Source organism: Cherax quadricarinatus, chromosome 18 (assembly GCF_038502225.1).
Source record: "Cherax quadricarinatus isolate ZL_2023a chromosome 18, ASM3850222v1, whole genome shotgun sequence".
Taxonomy (NCBI): Eukaryota; Metazoa; Arthropoda; class Malacostraca; order Decapoda; family Parastacidae; genus Cherax; species Cherax quadricarinatus.
The window spans coordinates 35,037,750-35,063,794 of record NC_091309.1 but is presented as its reverse complement, the minus strand read 5'-3'; the positions used below and the strand labels follow the sequence as shown (position 1 = coordinate 35,063,794).

Genomic DNA, 26,045 nt, shown 5'->3' with positions numbered 1-26,045 from the left:
TACCTCTTTAAATCTTGTGATGAGCTCCTGACATACCTCTTGGTCGTTTCTTGTGAATTCCCCATCACCCTTCCTCAGTCTGATTACCTGGTCCTTGACTGTTGTTTTCCTCCTGATGTGGCTGTACAACAGCTTCGGGTCAGTCTTTACTTTTGATGCTATGTCATTTTCATATTGTCTCTGAGCCTCCCTTCTTATCTGTGCATATTCGTTTCTGGTTCTTCGGCTGATTTCTTTATTTTCCTGAGTTCTCTGTCTTCTGTACCTTTTCCATTCTCTAGTACACCTAGTTTTTGCCTCCCTACACCTTTGGGTGAACCAAGGACTCGTTCTGTTCTTTCCATTATTTCTGTTTCCCTTGGGAACAAACCTCTCCTCTGCCTCCTTGCATTTTGTTGCTACATAGTCCATTTCTTGTACTGGTTTTCCTGTCAGTTCCCTCTCCCACTGAATGTCTTGAAGGAAGTTCCTCATTCCTGAGTAGTTCCCCCTTTTGTAGTTTGGTTTTTTCCCAGCCTATTCCTGCTACTCTCTCCACTTGGAGCTCAACTATGTAGTCGAACCACAGAACCACGTGATCACTAGCTCCCAGGGGCCTTTCATACATGATACCCTCGATGTCCGAACTACTCAAGGTGAATACAAGGTCCAGCCTTGCTGGTTCATCCTCTCCTCTCTCTCTGGTAGTGTCTTTAACATGTTGATGCATGAGGTTTTCCAGTACCACATCCATCATCTTGGCTCTCCATGTTTTGGGACCCCCATGGGGCTCCAGGTTTTCCCAGTCAATCTCCTTGTGATTGAAATCACTCATAACTAGTAACTTTGCTCCCCCCATGTGTGCTCTCCTGGCCACCTCGGCTAGTGTGTCGATCATTGCTCTGTTGCTCTCATCGTATTCTCTTGGCCTCCTGCAGTTCTGTGGTGGGTTGTACATTAATGCAATTATCACCTTATGTCCCTCAGACTGGATTGTTCCTACTAAGTAGTCCCTTTCGCCCATGCCATCCATTCCTTCCATTTTCTCAAAATCCCACTGGTTTTTAATGAGCAGTGCAACTCCTCCTCCCCCTCTCCTCCCTCTGTCTTTCCTAAGGATTTGGTATCCGGATGGAAAGATTGAATCTGTTATTGTTCTGGTGAGTTTTGTTTCTGTGAGTGCTATTATGTCTGGGGATGTCTCTTTCTTTCTTACGTGCCACTCCTCATACTTGTTTGTTATTCCATCTGCATTTGTATACCACACCTTCAACTTCTTTTCTAAGACTGTGGTCTGGGAGGTATATTGGGGTTGGGGAAGTGGGAGACCTGGTAAGGAACTATGGGTTGTTGCTGTGGGGGTGGAGTTTGTAATGTAGTGGGTGGGGGCATTGGATGTGGCATGGGTGTTTTGATTTAGTGTGTTTGGTTGCACTGGGGTTGACCTGGTTGGGAGGCTTCTATAGGAAGTTGTGAGGGAGGCTGTATTTGACCTTCTTCCTGGGTCTGGGATCTCCGGTCTGTCTTCTCCATCCCCTCTCTTTCCTCCTTTCGCCTTTGTACCATCTCTCTCAGTTTCTGCCTTTCTTCTTGTGTTCTGTCGCGGTCGAGATACACCTTCCTGTATGCCGGCATGTCCCTTAATCGTGCTTTCTCCTGCAGGATCCTGGTCCGAGTCGCTTCTGCCTTGAAGGTCACTTTCACTGGCCGGGTTCTTTTTTTTTACAAACCCCCCTATTCTCCGAAAATTTTCCAGCTGGGTCATGTCGTCTTCTATTGCTTTCATGATGCTTTCAATTGCTTTTTTTTCCCTTTGTTTTCTTGCTTCATATGTTTCCCCTTCAACTTCCTGGAGCCCATACACAAAGACTGACCTCACCCTTTCATTCTCCCACTGCGTATCCCTGTGTATCCCCTCATTTAATTTGGTTTCCTGCACTGCAGCTTTCCTTTCTTCAGTTTCACTGGCTAATGTACTTGGGCTCAGTGGCCTGTCATTTTCCCTTCTCGGCTTTCCTTGGGCTCTGTTGTTGTCTGTTAGGGCCTCCACATATGTGTGTATGTGTGTGTGTGTATGTGTGTGTGTGTGTTTGTGTGTGTGTGTTTGTGTGTGTGTGTGTGTGTGTGTGTGTGTGTGTGTGTACTCACCTATTTGTGGTTGCAGGGATCGAGTCACAGCTCCTGGCCCCGCCTCTTCGCTGATTGCTACTAGGTCCTCTCTCTCCCTGCCCCATGAGCTCTATCATACCTCGCCTTAAAACTATGTATGGTTCCTGCCTCCACTACATCACTTTCTAGGCTATTCCATGGCCTGACTACTCTATGACTGAAGAAATACTTCCTAACATCCCTTTGATTCATCTGAGTCTTCAACTTCCAATTGTGACCTCTTGTGTCTGTGTCCCATCTCTGGAACATCCCGTCTTTGTCCACCTCGTCTATTCCGCGCAGTATTTTATATGTCGTTATCATGTCTCCCCTGACCCTCCTGTCCTCCAGTGTCGTCAGGCCGATTTCCCTCAACCTTTCTTCATAGGACGATCCCCGTAGCTCTGGGACTAGTCTTGTTGCAAACCTTTGCACTTTCTCTAATTTCTTGACGTGCTTGACTAGGTGTGGATTCCAAACTGGTGCTGCATACTCCAGTATGGGCCTGACGTAGATGGTATACAGAGTTTTAAACGAATCCTTACTGAGGTATCGGAACGCTATCCGTAGGTTTGCCAGGCGCCCGTATGCTGCAGCAGTTATCTGATTGATGTGCGCCTCAGGAGATATGCTTGGTGTTATACTCACCCCCAGATCTTTTTCCTTGAGTGAGGTTTGCAGTCTTTGGCCATCTAAACTATATTGTGTCTGCGGTCTTCTTTGCCCTTCCCCAATCTTTATGACTTTGCATTTGGCAGGGTTAAATTCAAGGAGCCAGTTGCTGGACCAGGCTTGTAGCCTGTCCATGTCTCTTTGTAGTCCTGCCTGATCCTCGTCCGATTTGATTCTTCTCCTTAACTTCACATCATCTGCAAACAAGGACACTTCTGAGTCTATCCCTTCCGTTATGTCGTTCACATATGTGTGTGTGTGTGTGTTTGTGTGTGTGTGTGTGTGTTTGTGTGTGTTTGTGTGTGTTTGTGTGTGTGTGTGTTTGTGTGTGTGTGTGTGTGTGTGTGTGTGTGTGTGTGTGTGTGTGTGTGTGTTTGTGTGTGTGTTTGTGTGTGTGTTTGTGTGTGTGTGTGTTTGTGTGTGCGTTTGTGTGTGTGTGTGACCCAACAATTAATAATTACACTAATAACTCATTACAGTTGTGACCAGGTGTGGACGTGTCAGTGGCTCATTACTTTATAATTTATTCATGATTGTAACCATGTATAGACGTGTACATGATTTATTACCTTATTATTATTAAAGATTAGCCGGTATTCTCCCGGCCCGGGATTTATTTCCTTTGTAACTTGTGAGTTCATTACCTTTGTACCTTGTTCAACTATCAAAACTTTGAGGACCAGTTCCTGGACCCATTATGTACCTTTGTAATCTTTTGACTACCACCCACACCATGGGTATGGGGTGACTACCACCCACACCATGGGTATGGGATGACTACCACCCACACCATGGGTATGGGGTGACTACCACCCACACCATGGGTATGGGGTGACTACCACCCACACCATGGGTATGGGGTAACTACCACCCACACCATGGGTATGGGGTGACTACCACCCACACCATGGGTATGGGGTGACTACCACCCACACCATTGGTATGGGGTGACTACCACCCACACCATGGGTATGGGATGACTACCACCCACACCATGGGTATGGGGTGACTACCACCCACATCATTGGTATGGGGTGACTACCACCCACACCATTGGTATGGGGTGACTACCACCCACACCATGGGTATGGGGTGACTACCACCCACACTATGGGTATGGGGTGACTACCACCCACACCATGGGTATGGGGTAACTACCACCCACACCATGGGTATGGGGTGGCTACCACCCACACCATGGGTATGGGGTGACTACCACCCACACCATGGGTATGGGATGACTACCACCCACACCATGGGTATGGGGTGACTACCACCCACACCATGGGTATGGGGTGACTACCACCCACACCATTGGTATGGGGTGACTACCACCCACACCATGGGTATGGGATGACTACCACCCACACCATGGGTATGGGGTGACTACCACCCACATCATTGGTATGGGGTGACTACCACCCACACCATTGTTATGGGGTGACTACCACCCACACCATGGGTATGGGGTGACTACCACCCACACTATGGGTATGGGGTGACTACCACCCACACCATGGGTATGGGGTGACTACCACCCACACCATGGGTATGGGGTGGGGTATGGGTATGGGGTGACTACCACCCACAGGATGGGTATGGTGTGACTACCACCCACACCATGGGTATGGGGTGGCTACCACCCACATGATGGGTATGGTGTAACTACCACCCACACCATGGGTATGGGGTGACTACCACCCACACCATGGGTATGGGGTGGCTACCACCCACATGATGGGACTACCACCCACACCATGGGTATGGGGTAACTACCACCCACACCATGGGTATGGGGTGACTACCACCCACACCATTGGTATGGGGTAACTACCACCCACACCATGGGTATGGGGTAACTACCACCCACACCATGGGTATGGGGTAACTACCACCCACACCATGGGTATGGGGTAACTACCACCCACAGCATGGGTATGGGGTGACTACCACCCACACCATGGGTATGGGGTGACTACCACCCACACCATGGGTATGGGGTAACTACCACCCACACCATGGGTATGACTACCACCCACACCATGGGTATGGGGGTAACTACCACCCACACCATGGGTATGACTACCACCCACACCATGGGTATGGGGTGAGTACCACCCACACCATGGGTATGGGGTAACTACCACCCACACTACCACCCACACCATGGGTATGGGGTAACTACCACCCACACCATGGGTATGGGGTCACTACCACCCACACCACTACCACCCACACCATGGGTATGGGGTGACTATGGGTATGGGGTGACTACCACCCACACCATGGGTATGGGGTAACTACCACCCACACCATGGGTATGGGGTGACTACCACCCACACCATGGGTATGGGGTAACTACCACCCACACCATGGGTATGGGGTAACTACCACCCACACCATTGGTATGGGGTGACTACCACCCACACCATTGGTATGGGGTGACTACCACCCACACCATGGGTATGGGGTGACTACCACCCACACCATGGGTATGGGGTGACTACCACCCACACCATGGGTATGGGGTACATAATATCTCTAAGTACTTCAAAGTTATATTTTCAATGTTTACTGTGAGACTAAAATATATTAAAAAGAGATATAAATTGGAAGATAGTCCCTCAAGGAAGGTTCCTTGACGCGGTGAGAGGCTCTTGATCTAGGGTATTGGATCTGTGCTCCAGTTCCCTGGATTGACCCTGAATACCTTCCACATCACCCCCCCCCAGGCGCTGTGGGGGGGTGACGGGTTTAGTGCTCCCCCTTGATTATAATTGGAAGAAAAACACCTGACATATTAACTAATAATAACAAGTATTAATAGTAGTAAATATATAAAATAGTGAAATAAACGTAATATAATCTAGTATCTATAAAAGTGACAGTACCAACAGGTTGGTAAGACACATGTGCAACAGTTAGGTATCTTTATTCCGAAACGTTTCGCCTACACAGTAGGATTCTTCAGTCGAGTACAGAGGAGGTAGCAAAGGCATTGTAGATGTAAAGACGATGTAATCAGTCCATCACCTCGGAAAACTTAGTTTTCAGGTAGTCAGTCCCTCAGCCTGGAGAAGAGTTTTGTTCTATAGAATGGAACAATGGAACATTCCTCCAGCCTATGGAACAAAACTCTTCTATAGGCTGAGGGACTGACCACCTCAAAACTACGTCTTCAAGAGTGATGGACTGATTATAACGTCGTCACATCTCTACTGCTCCTGCGTACTCCCCTGGACTCGACTGAAGAAGCCTACTGTGTAGGCGAAACGTTTCGGAATAAAGATACCTAACTGTTGCACATGTGTCTTACCAAAATGTACTGAAGACAATCTTTTACGTGGGGAAGGGAGGTACACTGACGTAGATGAAGAGTTCTTGCTCCCAGGACTCTGGAGTTGATACAGTCTCCGCTGATCAAACCTGGAAACCCTCCACCTCCACTCAACATGTCTGCAAAGTATAGCACTTTTTTTCACTTGCATTTATGTACTACTTCCCTAGAACTTTTTACTGTTTTGTAGCTTATGATCTTTCAGAAATGGTGGCTCGACCCTTCAGGAATGGCACTGTGGTATTGGAACTACTCTATTTTCTTGGACTAAACCTGATTACCTTCCCTTCTGTATGACCCTAACGAGTTTAGCTCTTCACCATGGATATAATTGTATCTTTTGGCATGGCAAATCTTGGCATGGAAAATCTTGGAAGGAATGGTCCCAAATCTGCACACAGAAATCACTCCCTACGAAAGTAAAAGACTGGGCAGGCGATGCAAAATGCCGCCAATAAAAAGTAGGGGCGCCATTGGTACACTAAGAGAAAACACCATAAGTGTCCGGGGCCCAAGACTGTTCAACAGCCTCCCATCAAGCATTAGGGGAATTGCCAATAAACCCCTGGCTGCCTTCAAGAGAGAGCTGGACAGATACCTAAAGTCAGTGCCGGATCAGCCGGGCTGTGGCTCGTACGTCGGACTGCATGCGGCCAGCAGTAACAGCCTAGTTGATCAGGCCCTGATCCATCGGGAGGCCTGGTCATGGACCGGGCCGCGGGGGCGTTGATCCCCGGAATAACCTCCAGGTAACCTCCAGGTATGGCATGAATTCATGAATAAAGATAACAGGGTTCGTTTCTTGGTCTCTGTCGGGCGCCATTACTCGTGGGTAATGAGTGGAGTCAATTTTCAACTATGGAGTGTGGGATGGTGGGTCTGAGTAGTGAACTGTTACTTGTGACATGTAACACACCAGTTTCTGTAACTGATTTCCTAAGACTATAACTAATTTTGCAAGAGTACAGCTAATTTCGCAAGACTACAACTAGTATCCTTGTAATTCTGATAATGCCTTTTGTAGGCAGCATTCATACACCGTTACCAACATTCATGCATATCAACACTGCTACCCACCTGACAAGTGACATCAGGGTACTGGCGTGGTAAATACTGAAATTCCTCGGGTAATGTTATTACAGAGCAGGAGAAGAGTGTATTATGGGGCATTTGTTCCCATCCCTTCAGTATTGACACTGTACTTGTTTGAGTGTGTATGGCAGGATGTATCACACACAGCTGTATGTATCTCCTACTTTATAGCCAAGCTGGTCAAAGAACCCAGCTTTCTGAAATAAATTAAACACACATAACTGGCCACGGTTACCCTTAGTCTAAGGGTAACCGTGGCCAGTGACACCTACGCTTTTCCGAGACCTCTCTCCCTGCTTTGGTTGCTCCCTTGCAACATTGCACAGCTCCTGATGACGCACTGAGAAGTGTGAAAGTACTTGAGCTAAAGATTTCCACCCCCCTCCGTGGCTTGTCCTGCATATATATATATATATATATATATATATATATATATATATATATATATATATATATATATATATATATATATATATATATATATACACACACACAATAAGATCACAGTAAACAGGTGATTTCAGAATATGCAAAACAACCACTGTGAAAGACTAGTGAAATTTCAAGCGATTTCGTGATTTCTCACATTATCAAGGAACTTGATAATGTGAGAAGTCACGAAAGCGCTTGGAATTTTACTATTCTTTCACAGTGGTTGTTTTGCATATATATATATATATATATATATATATATATATATATATATATATATATATATATATATATATATATATATATTAGTGTGTGTTGTGCTTAATAAGTAAAACTTACGATTTTGGCATAAATAGCAACGCTCTTCTTGCCGAATAAGGCAAGCGAATATTTGTGTATGCAATAATTTCGCAAAAAATCTTATCTAAAATATAAATAGTTGAATTAAGCTAAATTAAATTTAGCTTGTTATAATAAGGTTAGGTAAGTTTTCTAAGGTACTTTTGGTACAAATTATTAATTTTTCCATTAACATAAATAAAAATATATCTTTAAACGTATAAGAGAAAATTTTAGAAAGAATTTTAAATGAGTTCTTGCTAATTGACCAGCTTTTCCTATTGGGCACGACATATTATATATCTAGGTTCGAAGCTTGAAGATGATGAGTTAGGCAAGAGACCTCTGTACTGTCTGCGTGTCAAAGTGACACATATACAGTACAATAACAAGCGAAACCTTCGTCTAGGTAAGAAACAAATAGTGAAAACTTGAATCTAATTCAATTCTCATTACCTTCATGTGTTCGAACTGAACTTGAGAAGCTACTTGATTATTGAGGACATCTGCGCGAGTACAAATAGGAAGCGTGTCTGTATGGCGCTCAGCAGACGGAGGATCAAGCCTGCACCGCGTCTCGCGACGAATGACCCACATGGGTTTAACTCTTAACGTGACTTATTTAATTTAATTACTTGCTTGATCATATTTGTAGTTGAGGTCTTTTCTGAAGTTGATCAGTGTGTATGTGTGTGTGTGTGTGTGTGTGTGTGTGTGTGTGTACTCACCTAGTTGTACTCACCTAGTTGTGATTGCGGTGGTCTGTTCACAGCTCCTGGCCCCGCCTCTTCAACTGGCCGCTACCCGGTCACTCTTCCCGCTTTATTATACCTCTTAAAGCTATGTATGGATCCTGCCTCCAGTACATCACTTCCCAGACTATTCCACTTCCTGACAACTCTGTGAAGAAATATTTCCTAAGATCCCTGTGGTTAATCTGGGTCTTCAACTTCCAACTGCGACCCCTTGTTGCTGTGCCCCATCTCTGGAACATCCCGTCTCTGTCCACCTTGTCTATCCCTCTCAGTATTTTATATGTCGTTATCATATCCACCCCTATCTCTCCTGTCTTCCAGTGTCGTCAGGTCGATTTCCCTTAACCTCTCCTCGTAGGACATAACCCTTAACTCCGGGACTAGTCTTGTTGCAAACCTTTGCACTTTCTCTAGTTTCCGTACATGCTTGGCTAGATGAGGGTTCTACACTGGCGCTGCATATTCCAATATGTGCCTAACGTACACGGTGTACAGGGTCCTGAATGACTCCTTATTTAGATGTCGGAATGCTGCTCTGAGGTTTGCTAGGCGCCCGTATGCTGCAGCAGTTATTTGGTTGATGTGCGCCTCAGGAGATGTGCCTGGTGTTATACTCAAACCAAGATCCTTTTCTTTGAGTGAGGTTTGTAGGCTCTGGCCCCCTAGACTGTACTCTGTCTGTTGCCTTCTTTTCCGTTCCCCAGTCTTCATGACTTTGCACTTGGTGGGGTTGAACTCCAGGAACCAGTTGCTGGACCAGGCCTGCAGTCTGTCCAGATCCCTCTGTAGTTCTGCCTGATCCTCGTCCGAATGAATTCTTCTCATCAACTTCACATCATGTGCAAACAGGGACACTAATGAGCCTATTCCTTCCGTCGTGTTGGTCACCAATACCAGAAACAGCACCGGTCCTAGGACTGATCCCTGTTGCACCCCGCTCGTTACAGGCGCCCACTGGCACCTCGCCACATACCATGATTCGTTGTTGTCTTCCTGACAAATATTCCCTGATCCATTTTAGTGCCTTCCCTGTTATCCCTGCCTGGTCCTCCAGCTTCCGCACTAATCTCTTGTGTGGAACTGTGTCAAACGCCTTCTTACAGTCCAAGAAAATGCATTCTACCCACCCCTCTCTTTTGTCTTATTGCCATCACCCTGTCATAGAACTCCAGTAGGTTTGTGACGCAGGATTTCCTGTCCTTGAACCCATGCTAGTTGTCGTTGATAAGCTCATTCCTTTCGAAGTGCTCCACCACTCTTCTGATAATTTTCTCCATGACCTTACATACTATACACGTCAGTGACACTGGTCTGTAGTTTAATGTTTTGTGTCTGTCTCATTTTTTAAAAATTGGGACTACATTTGCTGTCTTCCATACTTCCGGTAGTCGATGTTTCAATAGATGTGTTGATAGTTGTTTGTAGTACACAAAGTGCCTCTGCTCCCTCTCTCAGGATCCATGGAGAGATGTTATCCAGCCCTATCGCCTTTGAGGTATCTAGCTCGCTTAACAGCCTCTTCACTTCTTCCTCGGTTGTATGTATTGTGTCCAACACTTGATGGTGTACCCCACCTCTCTGCATTTCTGGAGGCCCTTCTGTCTCCTCGTGTGTGTGTGTGTGTGTGTGTGTGTGTGTGTGTGTGTGTGTGTGTGTGTGTGTGTGTGTGTGTGTGTGTGTGTGTGTGTGTGTGTGTGGTGACGTGTGTGTGGCGTGTTAGTGAGAGCCAACCACGGTGAAGTATGGTGAGCCACTCACGACACCGCCATCCGCTATCTTCCCAACACTCATGTGATCTGTTGATAAGGTATTTATAGAAATCACTAATATGTAGTGGGCAACGCAGCTTCAGTAGCTTGCTAATCTAATGGCATTTAACATTCAAAGAGCATTGTGATATTGAAGTATGAATTATATGAGGTTTAATCTTCTCAATATTTAAAGACATGTCAAAATCAAGTTGTATAATATCTTAACAGTGTGTGATGATGACACTACGATTGAGTGTAGCAGGTGTAATCCAGTGGTCAGTGCTGCTGTAGCCTACCATAGTTCCATCTGCTTCCTCACCTTCACAGTGGTCAGTGCTGCTCTAGCCTACCATAGTTCCATCTGCTACCTCACCTTCACAGTGGTCAGTGCTGCTCTAGCCTACCGTAGTTCCATCTGCTACCTCACCTTCACCTACCTGTCCTGCCTTACACACACACAATTGCAGGGCCCCAGTCATAGTCCAGACACCACCCCATCTTAGGTTTTACCTGACTCATAAATCAACAACAATATGGGTGATCATATCTAATACTTAAGACTTTCCTGTGAGACATTATCTGATAGATTACTGACGTCACTATGTTGACACACTGCTTCCTCACACTCGTGATATGTAGGACGGACCTCGGCAGATATATATTACGTCGTACACTCTTCACCTATTATCTATTATACAGCCTCACGCGAATATGTATTAAAGAGTCATTTTGCAAACTAAAAAATGTGACTTACCTTTACCCAAACAAAACAGAAGCACTTTTGCCATCACTTGAACTCTGTCTCTTCAGAAAAGCGAATAATTACTTAGTACCTCGCCAAGCCTCAATGTTCCCACGCACCTTTCAAGTACAGTCACCACAATTCCTTCCTCTAAAACACAAGTCTGACTAACCCGCCCTGAATCAGCATAATAATTACTATGCTTACGTAAGGCACTGTAGTTTTTGGTTATATGACCGAGGCCTTGTGTTGGCGTACTAGGTTTGAATTTGGGTGGAGCCGCCTCTTCCTTATTTAATCACAGTATACGTACTGCACATGAAATAAATCTTTAGAATTGGTTGCAAATTTTCTTGTTTAAACTGTTTAAACTTGTTTAAACTGTTTTGTCCACAGATGACACTCGTAATTTAACATGCTTTTAGATGTCTTCTTAATTCAAAATTCGCTGTGGAAAATGTCATACTGGTAATTATTATATTATATTATTATCACAAAAAGTGCCAGACTTCTGAGTAATGTTTTGAGGCTGTGTAAGATGATTAATAACGCGATGATTTTACTAAAGTAAGACTGTTTCTAGTCACACACAGGAGATTTGTAAAAAGGCTTGACAGCACACAGTATCAGAGGAAACATTCGTGATAGGCAACAGAGGGTGTGCACGAATGCTTTGAAATCAGACTGGGGGATCAGTCACAAGTGTCGCTCAACAGGGTAGGTTTTAGGCTTCTTTTTGTTGGTAATCTACATTAATCTAGAGTCATAATCTACAGCACGTAGTGATAAAGCCACTGGATGGCGCAATGTCTACATAGTAAAGATGCCCAGATGTTGTACGTGCGTATAATTATACAACATTTAACTTGAGGGAATAAAAAGCGACATGAATAAATTTGGTGACAATACAAAAAAGTCGACTAATAAATTCAGATAGATCTGTGTGGGAGAAACGTAGCATGTGTGTATTTTTCCAACAGTTACATTTAGTTTCAAAAAGTTTTCGCCCAAGCAGTAGGCTTCTTCAGTCAAATACGGAAGTCACTAAATAATGAGACAACAAAAGCAATGGAGATATAAAGTGAAGTAGTTTTGAGGTGGTCAGTCCCATGAGAAGTGTTCAGCTTCGTAGTTTTTAACAATGTTTAAAACTATGAAACTAAACACTTCATGACTCAGGGACTGACCACTTCAAGATTAATGGACTGATAATAAATTTTGGTTTGAAATCTTCACAGTATTTACCAAGTGAACTATTTATCTCATATCTCTGGGTAGTCTCGTTTCTGATCTTCACCGTACGTAAAGTGCCACATATCACCTTTTTTTTTTTTTTAACCTCTGCAGAAACTCCTCGCTTCTAGCTCTCATGACATTCTTCTGCACTCAGGCAAAGGGTGGGTTCATTCCAGTTAGGACACAACTCATTTTGTCCAAGTACCAGGAGGGCACAACCTATTTTTCCTGTCCCTCTCACAGAATGTATGATCCAAGTATCTCTCCAGCAATAAAAATGGGTTAACCCCGATCTTTCCTTACCATTGCCCTCGTTCATTGCTACATTTACTGTAGAATGAGACACATGTGCAGCATTTTGAAATCTTTATTGAGGAAACGTTTTACCAGCCAGTGGCTTCTTCAGTCCAAAACAGAGAAGAACGGTGGAAGATGAGGAGGAGTTTGAGGTAATCAGTCCCTCAGCCTGGAATCGATGTGTTCAGTCCATCAGTCTTCAGAAAACCTAAACTCCTCCTCATCTTCCAACGTTCTATTCTGCATTAGACTGAAAAAGCCACTGGCTGGCGAAACGCTTCCTCAAATAAAGATTCCCAAGTGTTGCACAAGTGTTTCTTCAACTTGTGGGTTTTCTAAACCGACAAGTTGAAGAATGAAACAGAAGTTGTCTTACATTCGTCCTGGAGCTAAGCATAAGTATTAACAGTTTCCAACTGCTTCATCCTTCCTCCTGGCTTTAAACTTTGCTTCTTTATTCACCACTGACCAGTCTTTTCCGTGAGCTTCAGCCTTGCTCACATGAGCACTGCCACGACATCTGTCGTTCCTCTCCCTCAGCAGCAGTGGGTGTCTCCTAGCTTCTCTAACTCGACATTCACGTGATGTTACAACTGATCCAGTGAAAGACAGTTACACATACTGAATGCACGTTATCACGTCATTACAGGAAACGGGTCAATTCTCTACTTCACAGACAGTACTTACAACCGCATAAATCGAATAAGAAAAAATATCTAATTTTCCGCTTAATAATCTTAATACCCCAAATTCAGGTCAATAACTCCAACCAACCAAAGTATTCATTCGAAGAAGTAAATCTACCATTTGTTTCCAACATTATGCAAGGCAAACTTAGCCATCATCTGGTCAATCTTGAGAAGATCGGTAAGATCTGGTCTAGCTTGTTGAGAAGATCGATAATATCCGGAGGCTTGTAACTAGGCTAGTCCTGGGACTGAGGGAACTACCATATATATGGACAGAGAATAAAGAAAATAAGCCTAATCTAAACACCATAGAGGACAGGATGGCCAGGGGTCATGATCACAGCTTACGTGATACCCGGAGAGATTGACTGGGCAGATAACTGAAAAGGAAATAAAACAGGAAGACTCGGGTATAGATGTAATCCAAAAGTACTATTGAAACACTGAAAGATTTCTGAATACTTCAGTATCAGGGTGGTGACTTAGTGGACTGATGAAGTGATGGTAACCTGTGCATAAGTTGAAGAACATATGTGGCATGGCACAGTATGTTCATAACCAGTAATGAAGGCAGTGGAATTACAAGTGTGATAAATTAATGTTCACTACCTATTTGCCTTATTTTTTGTTGAATTTGTATTTATTTCTTTTAGGGCTCGTGAGGCATGGAAGAGATTCGTCTGGTGTGGATGAAGCAGTTGCATCTTTCTTCCACCAGCAGCAGCAGCAGCAGCACCTGCTGCCTGTGTTGACCCCCACATCCTCTCTCCTCAACACATGAAGCTCTGCTCATCACCCAATCAACACTAACACCTTCACTCATCTCGTACTTTCTGCATCACATATCTAAAACACAAGTAAGGGCGCATTGTTGATGGTAAAGACCACTGCCGGTTACTGACCAATGGACGGAATGGAGTAAATGAGGCGGATTGTTGTTGGTGGTAAAGACCGCTGCCGGTTACAGACCAGTATACGGGATGGAATAAATAAGTATAGCAAACATGGCCGACACTTTTGATACCGACAGTGAAGTGGAGTATGAAGATTGTATATCATTTGATGTCCAGGAGCCGAAAATGAAAATCTTGGAGGTGCACAAACCAGTCCTTTCCAATATAGTCATAGAAGACTTAGAAATAGTACATACTTGTGAAGGTTCGAGTTCGACTACTAATAAAATTTGCTCAAGTACTTTAAGGGACAACAGTAAAGAAAATAAGTTACGGGCTTGTGAAGGCTGTATAAGTTCACCTGATCAAGTCGGAGGTTTGGAGGGCTCTCTGAATTCACAAGCTATAGGTACCATCAGTTCTCCAGGAAAATGTTACATCAATTGTTTGCCAAACGAGATCTTACTGCACATTTTCTCGTTTCTTAGTGTGCGTGAGTTGTGTATCAGTGTTGTCCCTGTATGTACCACCTGGCGGGACTTGGCCAAAGACAAAACACTGTGGACAAATCTAGTGTTTTCTTTTCAGCACCGTGTAGAGGGAGAGAGAATAAAGAGCTTACTGACAGCATCGCCTTTGTTGGTCTCACTGGAACTTCAGAGTCGAGAGGACGGTGGAGACTTGTTGCTACACGCAGCAGCTTCTTGTCCTAAACTCCAGGAACTCACTGTCAAATTTTGTGATGATTTAACAGAGAGAGTGTTTAAATCTTTAAAGAGGAATTGTCCCAACATACGTTATTTGAATGTAGAAGGCTCAAAAGTATGCTCCACTCAGTGTTACCATCTAATTGCTGGCTTCGGCCAATTGAGATATTTGAATTTATCTCATTGTCAGTTGTTAGATAATGCAGGATTGACAGCTATTGCAAGACAGTGTAACCATCTTGAATATCTTGACATTGATGGCATTACACATATACACGACTCTTCAGTAATGTGTCTCACAAAGGCGCTAAGTCACTGTATCAAGAACTTATTCCTAGATGGCGAACATTTAACAGATGCTTCATATTTGTCACTTCGAGAGTGTACACTTCTTCAGAAGCTCGGGATTTCATTTTGTGAAGAAATGACCGATGTTGGACTGTCTGGGATAAATGGTCTGAAACACCTGACCTGGCTGAAGCTTCGCAAAGGTAGCCAGTTGACTCCTTATGGCTTGACAGCTCTCTTCCAGAAGGAAGGGTTATCACAGTTAGCCTATTTGAACCTTGGCGAGTGCTGCCTTATGGACGACTCAGTGCTGATTGCTCTTGCGTCTACCTGCCCTAGGCTGGTCCATCTAGTGTTGCACTGGTGCTGGGAAGTAACAGATGCAGGTATTTCTGCTGTGGTGGCTGGCTGCCCACGACTTCGAGTCCTAGATTTGGTCGGAGTTGTGCAGCTTACTGGCACATCATTCACAAATGTTCCCACAGCTCTTCCTGACCTCCTTATATTAGATCTTGAACAGTGCAACTGTATTGATGAAACCATCTTATACAGTATAGTATCTGAGAAGCCTTCACTTAGAGTGTTCGACTACTGGGGGGATCCTGTAGTGCCGCCTGAACCAGACGACAAGGAAGGAGTCTTCAAAAGTTGGAAACGTTTTAGGATAGAAAATAAATGTAAAGAAATAAAATCACTAACCGAAAAAGTCTCTCCCTAGGATTGCTATGGGCTTGCCATCATTGCAAATAATGCACTTCAATAGCCTTGGATTAAGTTCTGTGATCATCACTACTATTGTTTACCATAGCAGGACATGAGATAGATTGTCATAGTTTCTCTAAATTTTAAAATATTTTTCAACGTTTAGAAAAAGTGTTTAACATTTTGAGAGTGAATATGTTGCCATTAATTCTTATTTCCACAAAACCACACTTTTTTTACTCGTCTATAATTAGAGATGTAAACCATTAAAATGTGCTTCTTATATACTTGATAAATAGCAATAACAAATTAATTTAAAATATAAAAAAAGAATGTTTTAATTAACACACGAAATTAATAAATTTTAATAGAATGGCAAATTGACAAAAACTGCAATAATTTAGGACGTGTATAATGAAAACTTTTTGGTCCTGGCGCCTTGGTCACTGCAGATATACAAGGAGGATAAAAACATGAGTTATATAGTAGGAGAGACTCTTCAGAGGAATTGTAGACTGGCAGCATGCTGCTGTCTCTGCTGGTGCATGGAATAAAGTTTGATGATCATGTGTGTCAGCACTGTCCCACCCACCGGCAGAGACAACAGCATGCTACTAGTCTTGTCTTCCCTATTATATAAGCTCATTCTTACCCTAATGTACATTGGCAGTGAACAAGGTCCCAGGACCGAAAGGTTTTCATTAAACATGTCCAAGTTATTACATAGTTTTTCCACTGCTTGTTGATATCACATAACTATAATTATTAAAAGTTTTTGTTTTAATCGCTCTCAACACGTTGGTGCTTCAGGATTTTGATTCAACTGTGAGTTTTGTTCCTACAGAAATACAGTTCTTAGGCGTTAAAATGATTGTATTATCAAAATTCTTTATGGATGTTATTTTATTGTAGAGTTTTATATATTTACAAAGCAAGCATGAAGCAAACTCCAGGGAGGCTGGAGTGAGGTAGGTAAGTCAGCAGTCACATGGATGGGTGAGGCCTTTTGGTGCTAGGTTACTCAGTACTAGGCTTTTCATGCTTAGATCATGTTTCCAGAAAAGTTATGCCACACTGGACCACTGCACTCTTTTCGCTCAAGTGATCACTAGATGTGATCAATGCATACCTTCAAAGACACTAGCATTATGCCCTTGGTGAATATAAACAATGGAAGACTAGCGAGAGACTCCGATACTTCAATGTGGCACACATGTAAGACTCCATTACAATAAAACTCGTTACCCTTCTGCAACGCTCTCATTTCAGCCAGATTCACTTCTTTTGCTACTCCAAGTTTCGGCCATCAAATGAATTTCTGCTTGTCTTGTTATTGTTTTCATGTGCTACAAAAGCTGGTGGCCATCCATCACACTGCGGGACATGTGGTTCTCACAGCACGATCATCAAAGACAACCACTTCCTGTCACTGAGGCATCTAATTTAAGATCCCATAATTTTGAGTTATATCTCATTTTAATGCAGCTTTCTACATGATGCCAGTTAATATTTGTTTCTAATAAATTCTTGAAAAACAGTACTGGAGTTTCACTTTCACCACACTATTTCTCCAAAGTGGTGATACAGAGGTAAATAACAATACAACCTCTCAGTCTTTTCAAGCCTCTTCAAGGAGGGGGGGGGCTCCTTGCCATAGTGAAGAGGCTCTTGGTCTGACGAATTAGACCTTTTGGTCTCCTTCCTCAGACTGAACCTAATTATCCCCCCAATCCCTCCCTTCCCTATCCAATCCTCCCCATCTCCCCTTTTCCCTTTCCTCCTCTCCCTATCCCTCCCCTTATTACCTTCCTGTTTTCAGCCTTTGGGATTCTAACCACAGGTACACTAGTTCCTAGGTAGGGGAAGGGCACTATGGTCCCTCCCATTCCATTGAGGTCCATGGTGATGTAGTTTGCCATGGAATCTGGATCACCTGGGGATATCCCACTCCCTCTCCGGTCTCCTGGAGGGTAGCTTTGGGTGTGCTTCAGGTGACGGGTGTATCTCTGGAAGCTGCCTTTTGAATCCCGGGGGATGGTGACCGAAGGAGGTATGACACAAACAACCCACACATAGGAGAAAGGAGCTTATGACAACGTTTCAGTCCGACTTGGACCATTTACAAAGTCACACTAACAGAAAGGAGAGAATATTATTATTATTATAATCATAAAGAAGCGCTAAGCCACAAGGACTATACAGCGCTGCAGGGCAGGAAGGAAGCGAGGGCATCAGGTGGCAAAAGGGAGATGGATGAGTAATAGGTTACGGATAACAGCGGGGCAGTGGATGGTGAAAGGGTAAAGGGCAGCAAGAGACTGAACTAGAAAGGGCTGAGGGGAGTGCAAAAAGTATCATCAGAGTTTGTGGAGTAAATCAGTCGTTGTCAAGAAGTCAATGAGAGAGTCAGGATTAAAGGAGGGTCCATCAGCAAGAAGGGAAGGTAAAGAGAGAGTAGTAGAATGAAGACGACGTTGGAGGTAAATTCTGCGTGCTCGTTGATAGAGAGGGCAGTCTAACAGAATGTGGCTAATCGATACTGGAACTTGACACTGCTCACAGAGAGGAACAAGGTGCCTCTCCATGAGATACCCATGAGTAAGACAAGTGTGGCCAATGCGAAGGCGGGAGAGAGTGGTCTCCCAACCTCGGCACTGATGACAGGAAGACGGCCAGTAACCTATGCTCGGTTTAACAGAATGAAGTTTGTTACCGAGCAGAGTTGACCAACGTTGTTGCCAACGGGTGCGAAGGTGGGTAGCTATTGCAGCAAAATAGTCCAGAAATGGAACACCTCGATAGGAAATTGGTAGGTCATGTACTGCTGACCGCGCAGCAGTGTCTGCCTGTTCATTGCCCTGTACGTCGACATGACCAGGGACCCAACAAAAAACAATATCTTCATGTTTGGTAGAGATACGGCGTAGCCAAAGTTGGATACGGAGAACTAGGGGATGAGATGTATCAAATTTTCGTATAGCCTGTAGAGCACTAAGGGAGTCTGAGACTACTACAAATGATGACACAGGCATAGATGCGATACGAATAAGTGCTGCAAGAATGGCATACAGTTCAGCAGTAAAAATGCTAGCTGAAGATAGTAAATGCCCCCGCACGACGCTGTCCGGAAACACTGCTGCGAATCCGACGCCGTCTGAAGACTTAGAGCCATCTGTGTACACAGCAGTGGCATGAGAATGGGAGTGGAAGTGATCAAGAAAAAGAGAGCGGGAAGCCACCGTAGGCAGTTGAGCTTTTGAGCAAGGGAGTGAGAAAGAACAGACCCAAACAGCTGGAACTTCCCAGGGGGGTAGGGAAAAGTGAGATGCTACATGAACATATAAAGGTGGTAACTGAAGGGAAGACAAGAGTGAATGTAGGCGAAGAGAAAAGGGACGGAGCAAACAGGGGCGGCGAATGAATAAAGAATGTCTACTAATATCGGTGACCATTCTATAAATGGAAGGATTGTGTAGATCGTGAGAGCGTACATAGTAGCGAAGGCAATGGGCATCACGGCGATCAGACAAGGATGGAACATTTGCTTCTGTATAGAGGCTCTCAACAGGGGAAGAGCGAAAAGCACCAAGGCACAAACGTAAGCCTTGGTGATGGATAGAGTTAAGGCTAGAGAGAGTAGCAGGAGAGGCCGCTGAATAAATCTGGTCACCATAATCGAGTTTCGATAAAATGAGGGCTGAATGTAGGCGGAGCAGAGTTCGACGATCAGCTCCCCAGGAAAGATGAGCAAGGGTTTTAAGAAGGTTTAGCCGGCTGTGACAAGTTGCCTTCAGAGAGGTAATGTGAGGTTTCCAGGATAACCAACGGTCAAAGAGAAGGCCTAGAAACCTGACTATCACGTTCGGGGATACGGGAGCCATAGAGATACAAAGGATGATCGGAGATAACAGAGCGTCTAGTGAAAGCAATTTGGCGAGTTTTGGTACTTGAAAATTTAAACCCATGCGTGGTGGCCCAAGTGGAAACACGGTCGACCGCATGCTGGAGAGAAACTGCAATAAGGTGACAGTCAGCGCCTGCACAAGCAATAGCGAAGTCATCAACATAGAGTGATGACCAAATATTGGGTGGAAGAACAGAGGCCAAATCATTTATAGCAAGGAGAAAAAGTGTTGTGCTTAGAACACATCCCTGAGGGACACCTTCAGCTTGGACGAAGTCCGGGGAAAGAACATTATTGACTCGAACACGGAAATGTCTGTCAGTTAAAAAGTTCTTAAGGAAGGATGGTAGATTGCCTCGGAGGCCTAAGGAATGGGCCTGGGCCAAAATATTATACCTCCAAGTTGTGTCATATGCCTTCTCAAGGTCAAAAAATATGGCAATAACTGAGTGATTATTCACAAAGGCATTACGAACATACGTATCCAAGCATAGTAAGGGGTCTATGGTAGAACGACCCTTACGAAAGCCATATTGACTAGTGGAGAGACTGTTGCGAGTCTAAATACCACATTAAACGTCAATTTATGAGGTGTTCCATCACTTTGCAAACTGCACTAGTAAGAGCGATGGGGCGATAGTGGGAGGCATCATGTCCTGTAGTACCCGGTTTGCGGAAAGGGAGAACAATGGCAGATTTCCACAGCTGGGGAAGAACTCCTTGTGCCCAAATAAGATTGAAGAGGTGTAAGAGGACTACAAGGGCTGACCGATGTAAATGTTGTAACATACGAATATGAATGTCGTCAGGCCCAGCTGCCGATGATCGGCAAGCTGAGAGCGTTGCCTCCAGTTCTTGAAGTGTAAAAGGCACATTATACTGTTCTTCTCTGAGAGAAGAAAAGTCCAAGGGTACTAACTCTCTGGCAGACTTTGAGGAAAGAAACGAGGGGCATAGATGGAGCCCTCGGGAAATACGGACCAGATGTGTGCCAAGTTCAATGGCAACGTCGAGAGGGTTTGCTACATCAACACCAGTGACCCGTAGAACAGGAGCCGGGTCAGGAGAGTATTTACCACTCAATTTCCTCACTTTTTTCCAGACTGCACTCATAGAAGAAGCAGAGATGATGGTGGAAACAGTCTCGCCAACAAGTGCATTTAGCTTCACGGATGACACGGCGAGCGATCGCACGCTTCTGCTTAAAAGCAACAAGTCTCTCAGCGGTTCTATTGTACCGGTACCTGCCCCATGCAGCACGTTTCAAACGTACTGCACGAGCACAAGCAGGAGACCACCAAGGAACGCACTTCTGAGAATGCCTGCCTGAGGTTTGGGGTATAGAATGAGAAGCTGCGGTATAAACTGATGTCGAGATGTGTAGGAGCTCATCAATGGAGGATGAAGAAGGAACCTCACTAAAAGCAGTGAGGTGTGAGTAAAGATCCCAATTTGCCCGATCAAATTGCCAGCGAGGGCTACGGAAAGGTGGTGAATAGGAAGGAGAAGTAAGAATGATCGGAAAATGATCGCTGTCATGTAAGTCTGGTAGAACAGACCAGGTGAAGTCTAGTGCAGTGGAGGAAGAGCAGACTGATAGATCGATGCAAGAGAGAGTATGAGTACGAGGATCAAAATGGGTGGGAGTACCCGTATTTAAAACATGGAGGGGGTGAGAGGCGAGAAAAGCCTCCAACTGAATGCCACGTGAGTCACAATGAGACCCCCCCCCCCAGAGGAAATGGTGGGCATTAAAATCACCAAGTAACAGAAGTGGTGGTGGTAAGGATGAAACAAGAAAGGCAAAGTCTGGGATAGAAAATGCTCGAGGAGAGAGATATAAAGAACATTGTAAACCACTTATTCAAGTGGATACGGGCTGCAGTGTAATGCAGCGAGGTATGGACAAATAGTTGACAGTACGGAATATCATTGCATAGAAGAAGGGCACTTTCATTAAAGGTCCCATCTGAGAAAGGATCCGAAGAATACAATAAATTATAGCCTGAGATAGGTTGGAAAACAGCCGAGTGTAATTTTGGTTCTTGTAAGCAAGCACCAACAGGGGAAAACCTGGAAAGCAACATCTGAAGCTCACCCCGATTACCCCTGAGGCCGCGGATATTCCACTGTAAATAGGCCATGATTGGCGATGAAGAAAATATCAGGAATCTGTAGGTAAAGGCACCTACGGACTAGAGGGGTTAGAAAAGTCAATGTGTGGTGGCATTGGAAGATGTTCAAGTAGCGAAGGAACGGAGCGTTGCGAAGAATGGGGTTGTGAAGATGGAGGAGAGGGAAGAGAAGGAACAGGAAGTGAATCAGTGTCCACTGAAGGTTTAGTCTCTGCAATATATTCTGAAATGGCTTCAAGTGTTTCTGAATTCAAAGATGTATGGGAGACTGTATTGGAGGTAGAAGGGGGAGGGTGAGTAAAGATTGGGACAGTAATGGACTGTACCAAAGTAGAGGGGGACGAAAGAGTGTAAGGGACTGGAGATGAAGTGTGGGGGGGGGCAGAGAAGGCAGAAACCTGGGAGGTGGCAGAAGAGGGAGGAAACTTGGGAGGGGATGGGGGTGGAAGGCATAGTACGAGGAGGAGGGTGAATCTCCACACTTGTAATAGAGCCAGAGAGAGGGGAAGAACTAGGTACAGAGACTGGAAAGGTAAAGTGTGGAGGTGGAAGAAGGGAAGGAAGGGGCAAAGAAGATTTGAGCAATGTGGATTTTTTGGACTTCTGAGAAGTAGAGGGGCGATTGGTATTAGGTGTTGTACGAGGTCTTGTCAATACTGGGGCTTGTGAGGAAGGACGCAAAGATGTGAGAACAGACTGAGTTGTAGTCGGGACGTCAGAGCCAAGGACAGCAAAAGGATTAGATGCCGGAGTGGCTATGGGAGGGGTAACAACAGAGGAGGCTGCAGAAGATGGGACCCCAGAAGTGGGGGGATGTTTTGAAACATGAGAATAAGAAACACGGGGTAGTCTCCCTTGGAGGCGGAGATGAGTAACTGCCATAGCATAAGGGAGACCTTCTGCCTCTTTGAGGCAACGGATTTCACGTTTATTTAAGTAGACCTGGCAAAGGCGGGAGTACAAAGGGTGAGTTTCATAACAATTAAGGCAAGATGGAGGTTGACTGCAAAATGTATTAGAATGGTCATCAGCACCACAGACTGGGCATTCGGCTATAGATCTGCAATATTTCGCTGGGTGACCAAAACGCCAGCAATTTCTACACTGTTGCGATGTAGGTATCACCTTTCGAACTTGTAACCAATGTCCCGAGACACGTACAGAGGACGGGAGTTCTCGGCTGTCAAAAGTTAATCGAGCCACATTGCAAGGGTAACGTCTCCGCCCACGGGCAGGAAGGACATAAGTGTCTACTTTGAGGATTGGGAGATCCTGGAGTTCCAGCTGTTCAAGAATGTCATTGCCACATGACTGGAAATTCTGTTGGACTATGGTATGGGGCAGAATGACAGTACCACTACAAGAATTGAGAGAAAGATGTTTTTCAATAGTGATAGGAGTAGTATCGATATTCGAAAGGAGAGAAAGATCATGAGCTTGGGTAGCATTCTGGACAGTGACGATGCGCGTACCGCTCTTGAGAGCATGAAATGAAATATCTCTACCAACATGACGCAGGAGCGCTTTGCCAATACTATGGTCAGAAAGATAGGCAGAAGAAGTCGGTCTTAAAGTAAAGAATTTAGTCCATTGTGTGGTCCGAAACTGAGCGTGGAGAGGGAGTGCATGATGTGTCGGTCTTTTCCGAGTAGAATGGGAAGGTAACGAAGGAGCATCATCAGGAGATTGACGTTGGCGTTTAGGAGTAGGACCGGAGTTGGTCCGGCGTGAAATGGGCTGGCGATTCGAAAATTGCCGTACCATAGAGGGAGAGGCCGGAAGCATAGTCAAAGGAGAGCAGAGGTCAGACAAATCGAAGGAGTCAGTCGAAGCCCTGGTACCTGAAGCAGGTGAGGAAACAGCACCAGCAAGAAGTACAGGGGCATCAGGAGTGTCCGAAGAGTGGTCTAAAAACAAGGCAGGGTCAGAATGGGGTGCGGTATCAAGAAGGGGCCCGGGGGTAGTGGGTTCATGGATTGGGTTCTCCATGGTTAGGTTACTCCTTTGCTTTTTGTTTTTAAGAAAAAAAAGAAAGAAAAGAAAATAAAAATAAAAAAAAGAATAAAAAAAGGGGGGAGCGGGGAGGAATAGTTCCCAGGAGGAATGAGAGGGCCGGAAATCTCCCTCTGCGCCCAAGAGGACCTCAGCACCGCTAGTAGCGCAGATGCAGCATGGAACCCGTGCCATACCCTACCCTTCATGCCAGTAAACCAGCAATCCGGGATAGCAACCTCACATCTGCCGAGCTACCTCGGTGGACAAAAGAGAGGGCGGCCGGATATCCACCACAAAGCATACCTCCTTTGGCCACCACCCCCGGAATCCGAAAGGTGGCTTCCAGAGATACACCCGTCGCCCGAAAGACACCCAAAGCTACTCCGGGATACCGGAGAGGGATCGGGACATCCCCAGGCGATCCAGATTCCACGGCAAACTACGCCACCGCCAAGAACCTCAATGGAATGGGATGGACCCCGGTATCCTTTCCCCTACCTAGGAACTAGCGCGCCTGTGGGAGAAATCCCAAAGGCCAAAAAGAGGAAGGGTAAAAGGGAGGGGTGGGAAGGAGGAGGAGGAAAGGAAAAAGGGGAGGATGGGATAGGGAGGGGGGATTGGGGGGTAATTAGGTTCAGTCTGAGGAAGGAGACCGACAGGTCTGATTTCTCAGACTAAGAGCCTCTTCACAACAAGGAGCCCCCCTTGAAGAGGGGCATCTACAGAGACAAAACCAGGACTAAGATTCATACAAGGAAAGTTGTGCATAAGTGAGGATTCAACCAGACAGTGACTGTGAAAGTTAGACGTAGGGTAGACAGTTTTAGCAGAAGACCAGTCAATAGGATGACTGTGATCTTTGACATGACAGGAAAGGTTGTTGGTATCGGCAAGCCTAACACTACTTTTGTGCTCCCTAAGTCAGAAAGAGAATGGCCAGTTTCTTCAGAGTATTGAAGAGGACAAGAGGAACAAGAAATTGAATGGACACCAGGAGAATCTATAGAGGGAGGAGAGGTATGGACTAGATTGGTGAGAAGAGTGTTAATCTGGCATAAAGTAAGTTTGATGTCTAAGGAACAGGGAAAGTTGTTGAGAATAGAAAGACTGGAAATATGGAGAAGGCAGAACACAAGAAAGTTCCCAGGAGTAGAGGGTTTAAGAGAGAAGAATGTCCATTTAACACGTGAGAAGATAGAGTCTATGAAATGAGAATGGTAGCCAAGATGGGAAAATGAGTTAAGAAGAGTGCAAATTTCAGATTCAAGGAACTGAGGATCACAAATGCAGAGAGCACAGAGAAAGAGGGAGATAACACTTTTTGACAGAAGAAACATGATGAGAAAAGTAGTGAACATACATACCACTGTGCATACGTTTGTGGTACACAGAAAAAGCAAAACCTGTATCTGAAGAGTGGACATGAACATCAAGGAAAGGCAGCAAGGAATTAGATTCCCATTCAGCTTTAAACTTAATGGAAGGGGGAAGTTTAAAAAAAATAGCCCTTGGTCAAAATTCTTCCTTACCGACTGTGTTACTAATCAGTCTTTTGTCACACTTTCCCATCATGAGCTTGAACTGCTTGGTTTTGGTCTTTCCTTTGCCACTTTACCTGCCCCTCATGATGGTATTGATCTGATTAGCTCTTTTGATTCTTTTAGTCAGTCTCACTCTTGTAATCTTCCTGATTTGTCCACTTTTCGTGGCGCTATCCTTCCTGCTATTGCTATTGATAGTCTGTTTTCTAAGAATCACCACCTTCCACATCGCTATCAACTTTCCCTTTCTTCTCTGAAATCTAATGCAATCATCCTATTGACTGGTCTTCTGCTAAAACTGTCTACCCTATGTCTAACTTTCACAGTCACCGTCTGGTTGAATCCTCCCTTATACACAACTTTCCTTGTATGAATCTTAGTCCTGGCTTTGTCTCTGTAGATGCCTTTCTT

General features: G+C 44.8%; 1 protein-coding gene across 3 annotated transcripts in view; it reads left to right on the top strand.

The window, feature by feature from the left end:
- The window catches only part of LOC128689467 (F-box/LRR-repeat protein 2), a 360,993-nt gene that overhangs the window by 260,976 nt on the left and 73,972 nt on the right, over positions 1-26,045 (top strand). The window contains exons 1-2 of one of the 3 annotated variants that reach the window (XM_053777803.2): positions 10,768-10,888; positions 14,123-17,596. The exons of 1 other annotated variant lie outside the window; for it this stretch is intronic. In XM_053777803.2, the coding sequence (XP_053633778.2) occupies positions 14,474-16,075 (1,602 nt within the window). In that variant the 5' untranslated portion in view covers positions 10,768-10,888; positions 14,123-14,473 and the 3' untranslated portion in view covers positions 16,076-17,596. Of the gene's footprint in view, positions 1-10,767; positions 10,889-14,122; positions 17,597-26,045 lie in introns of those variants that run through there. One more of the 3 variants, XM_070086399.1, reaches the window with a different exon arrangement.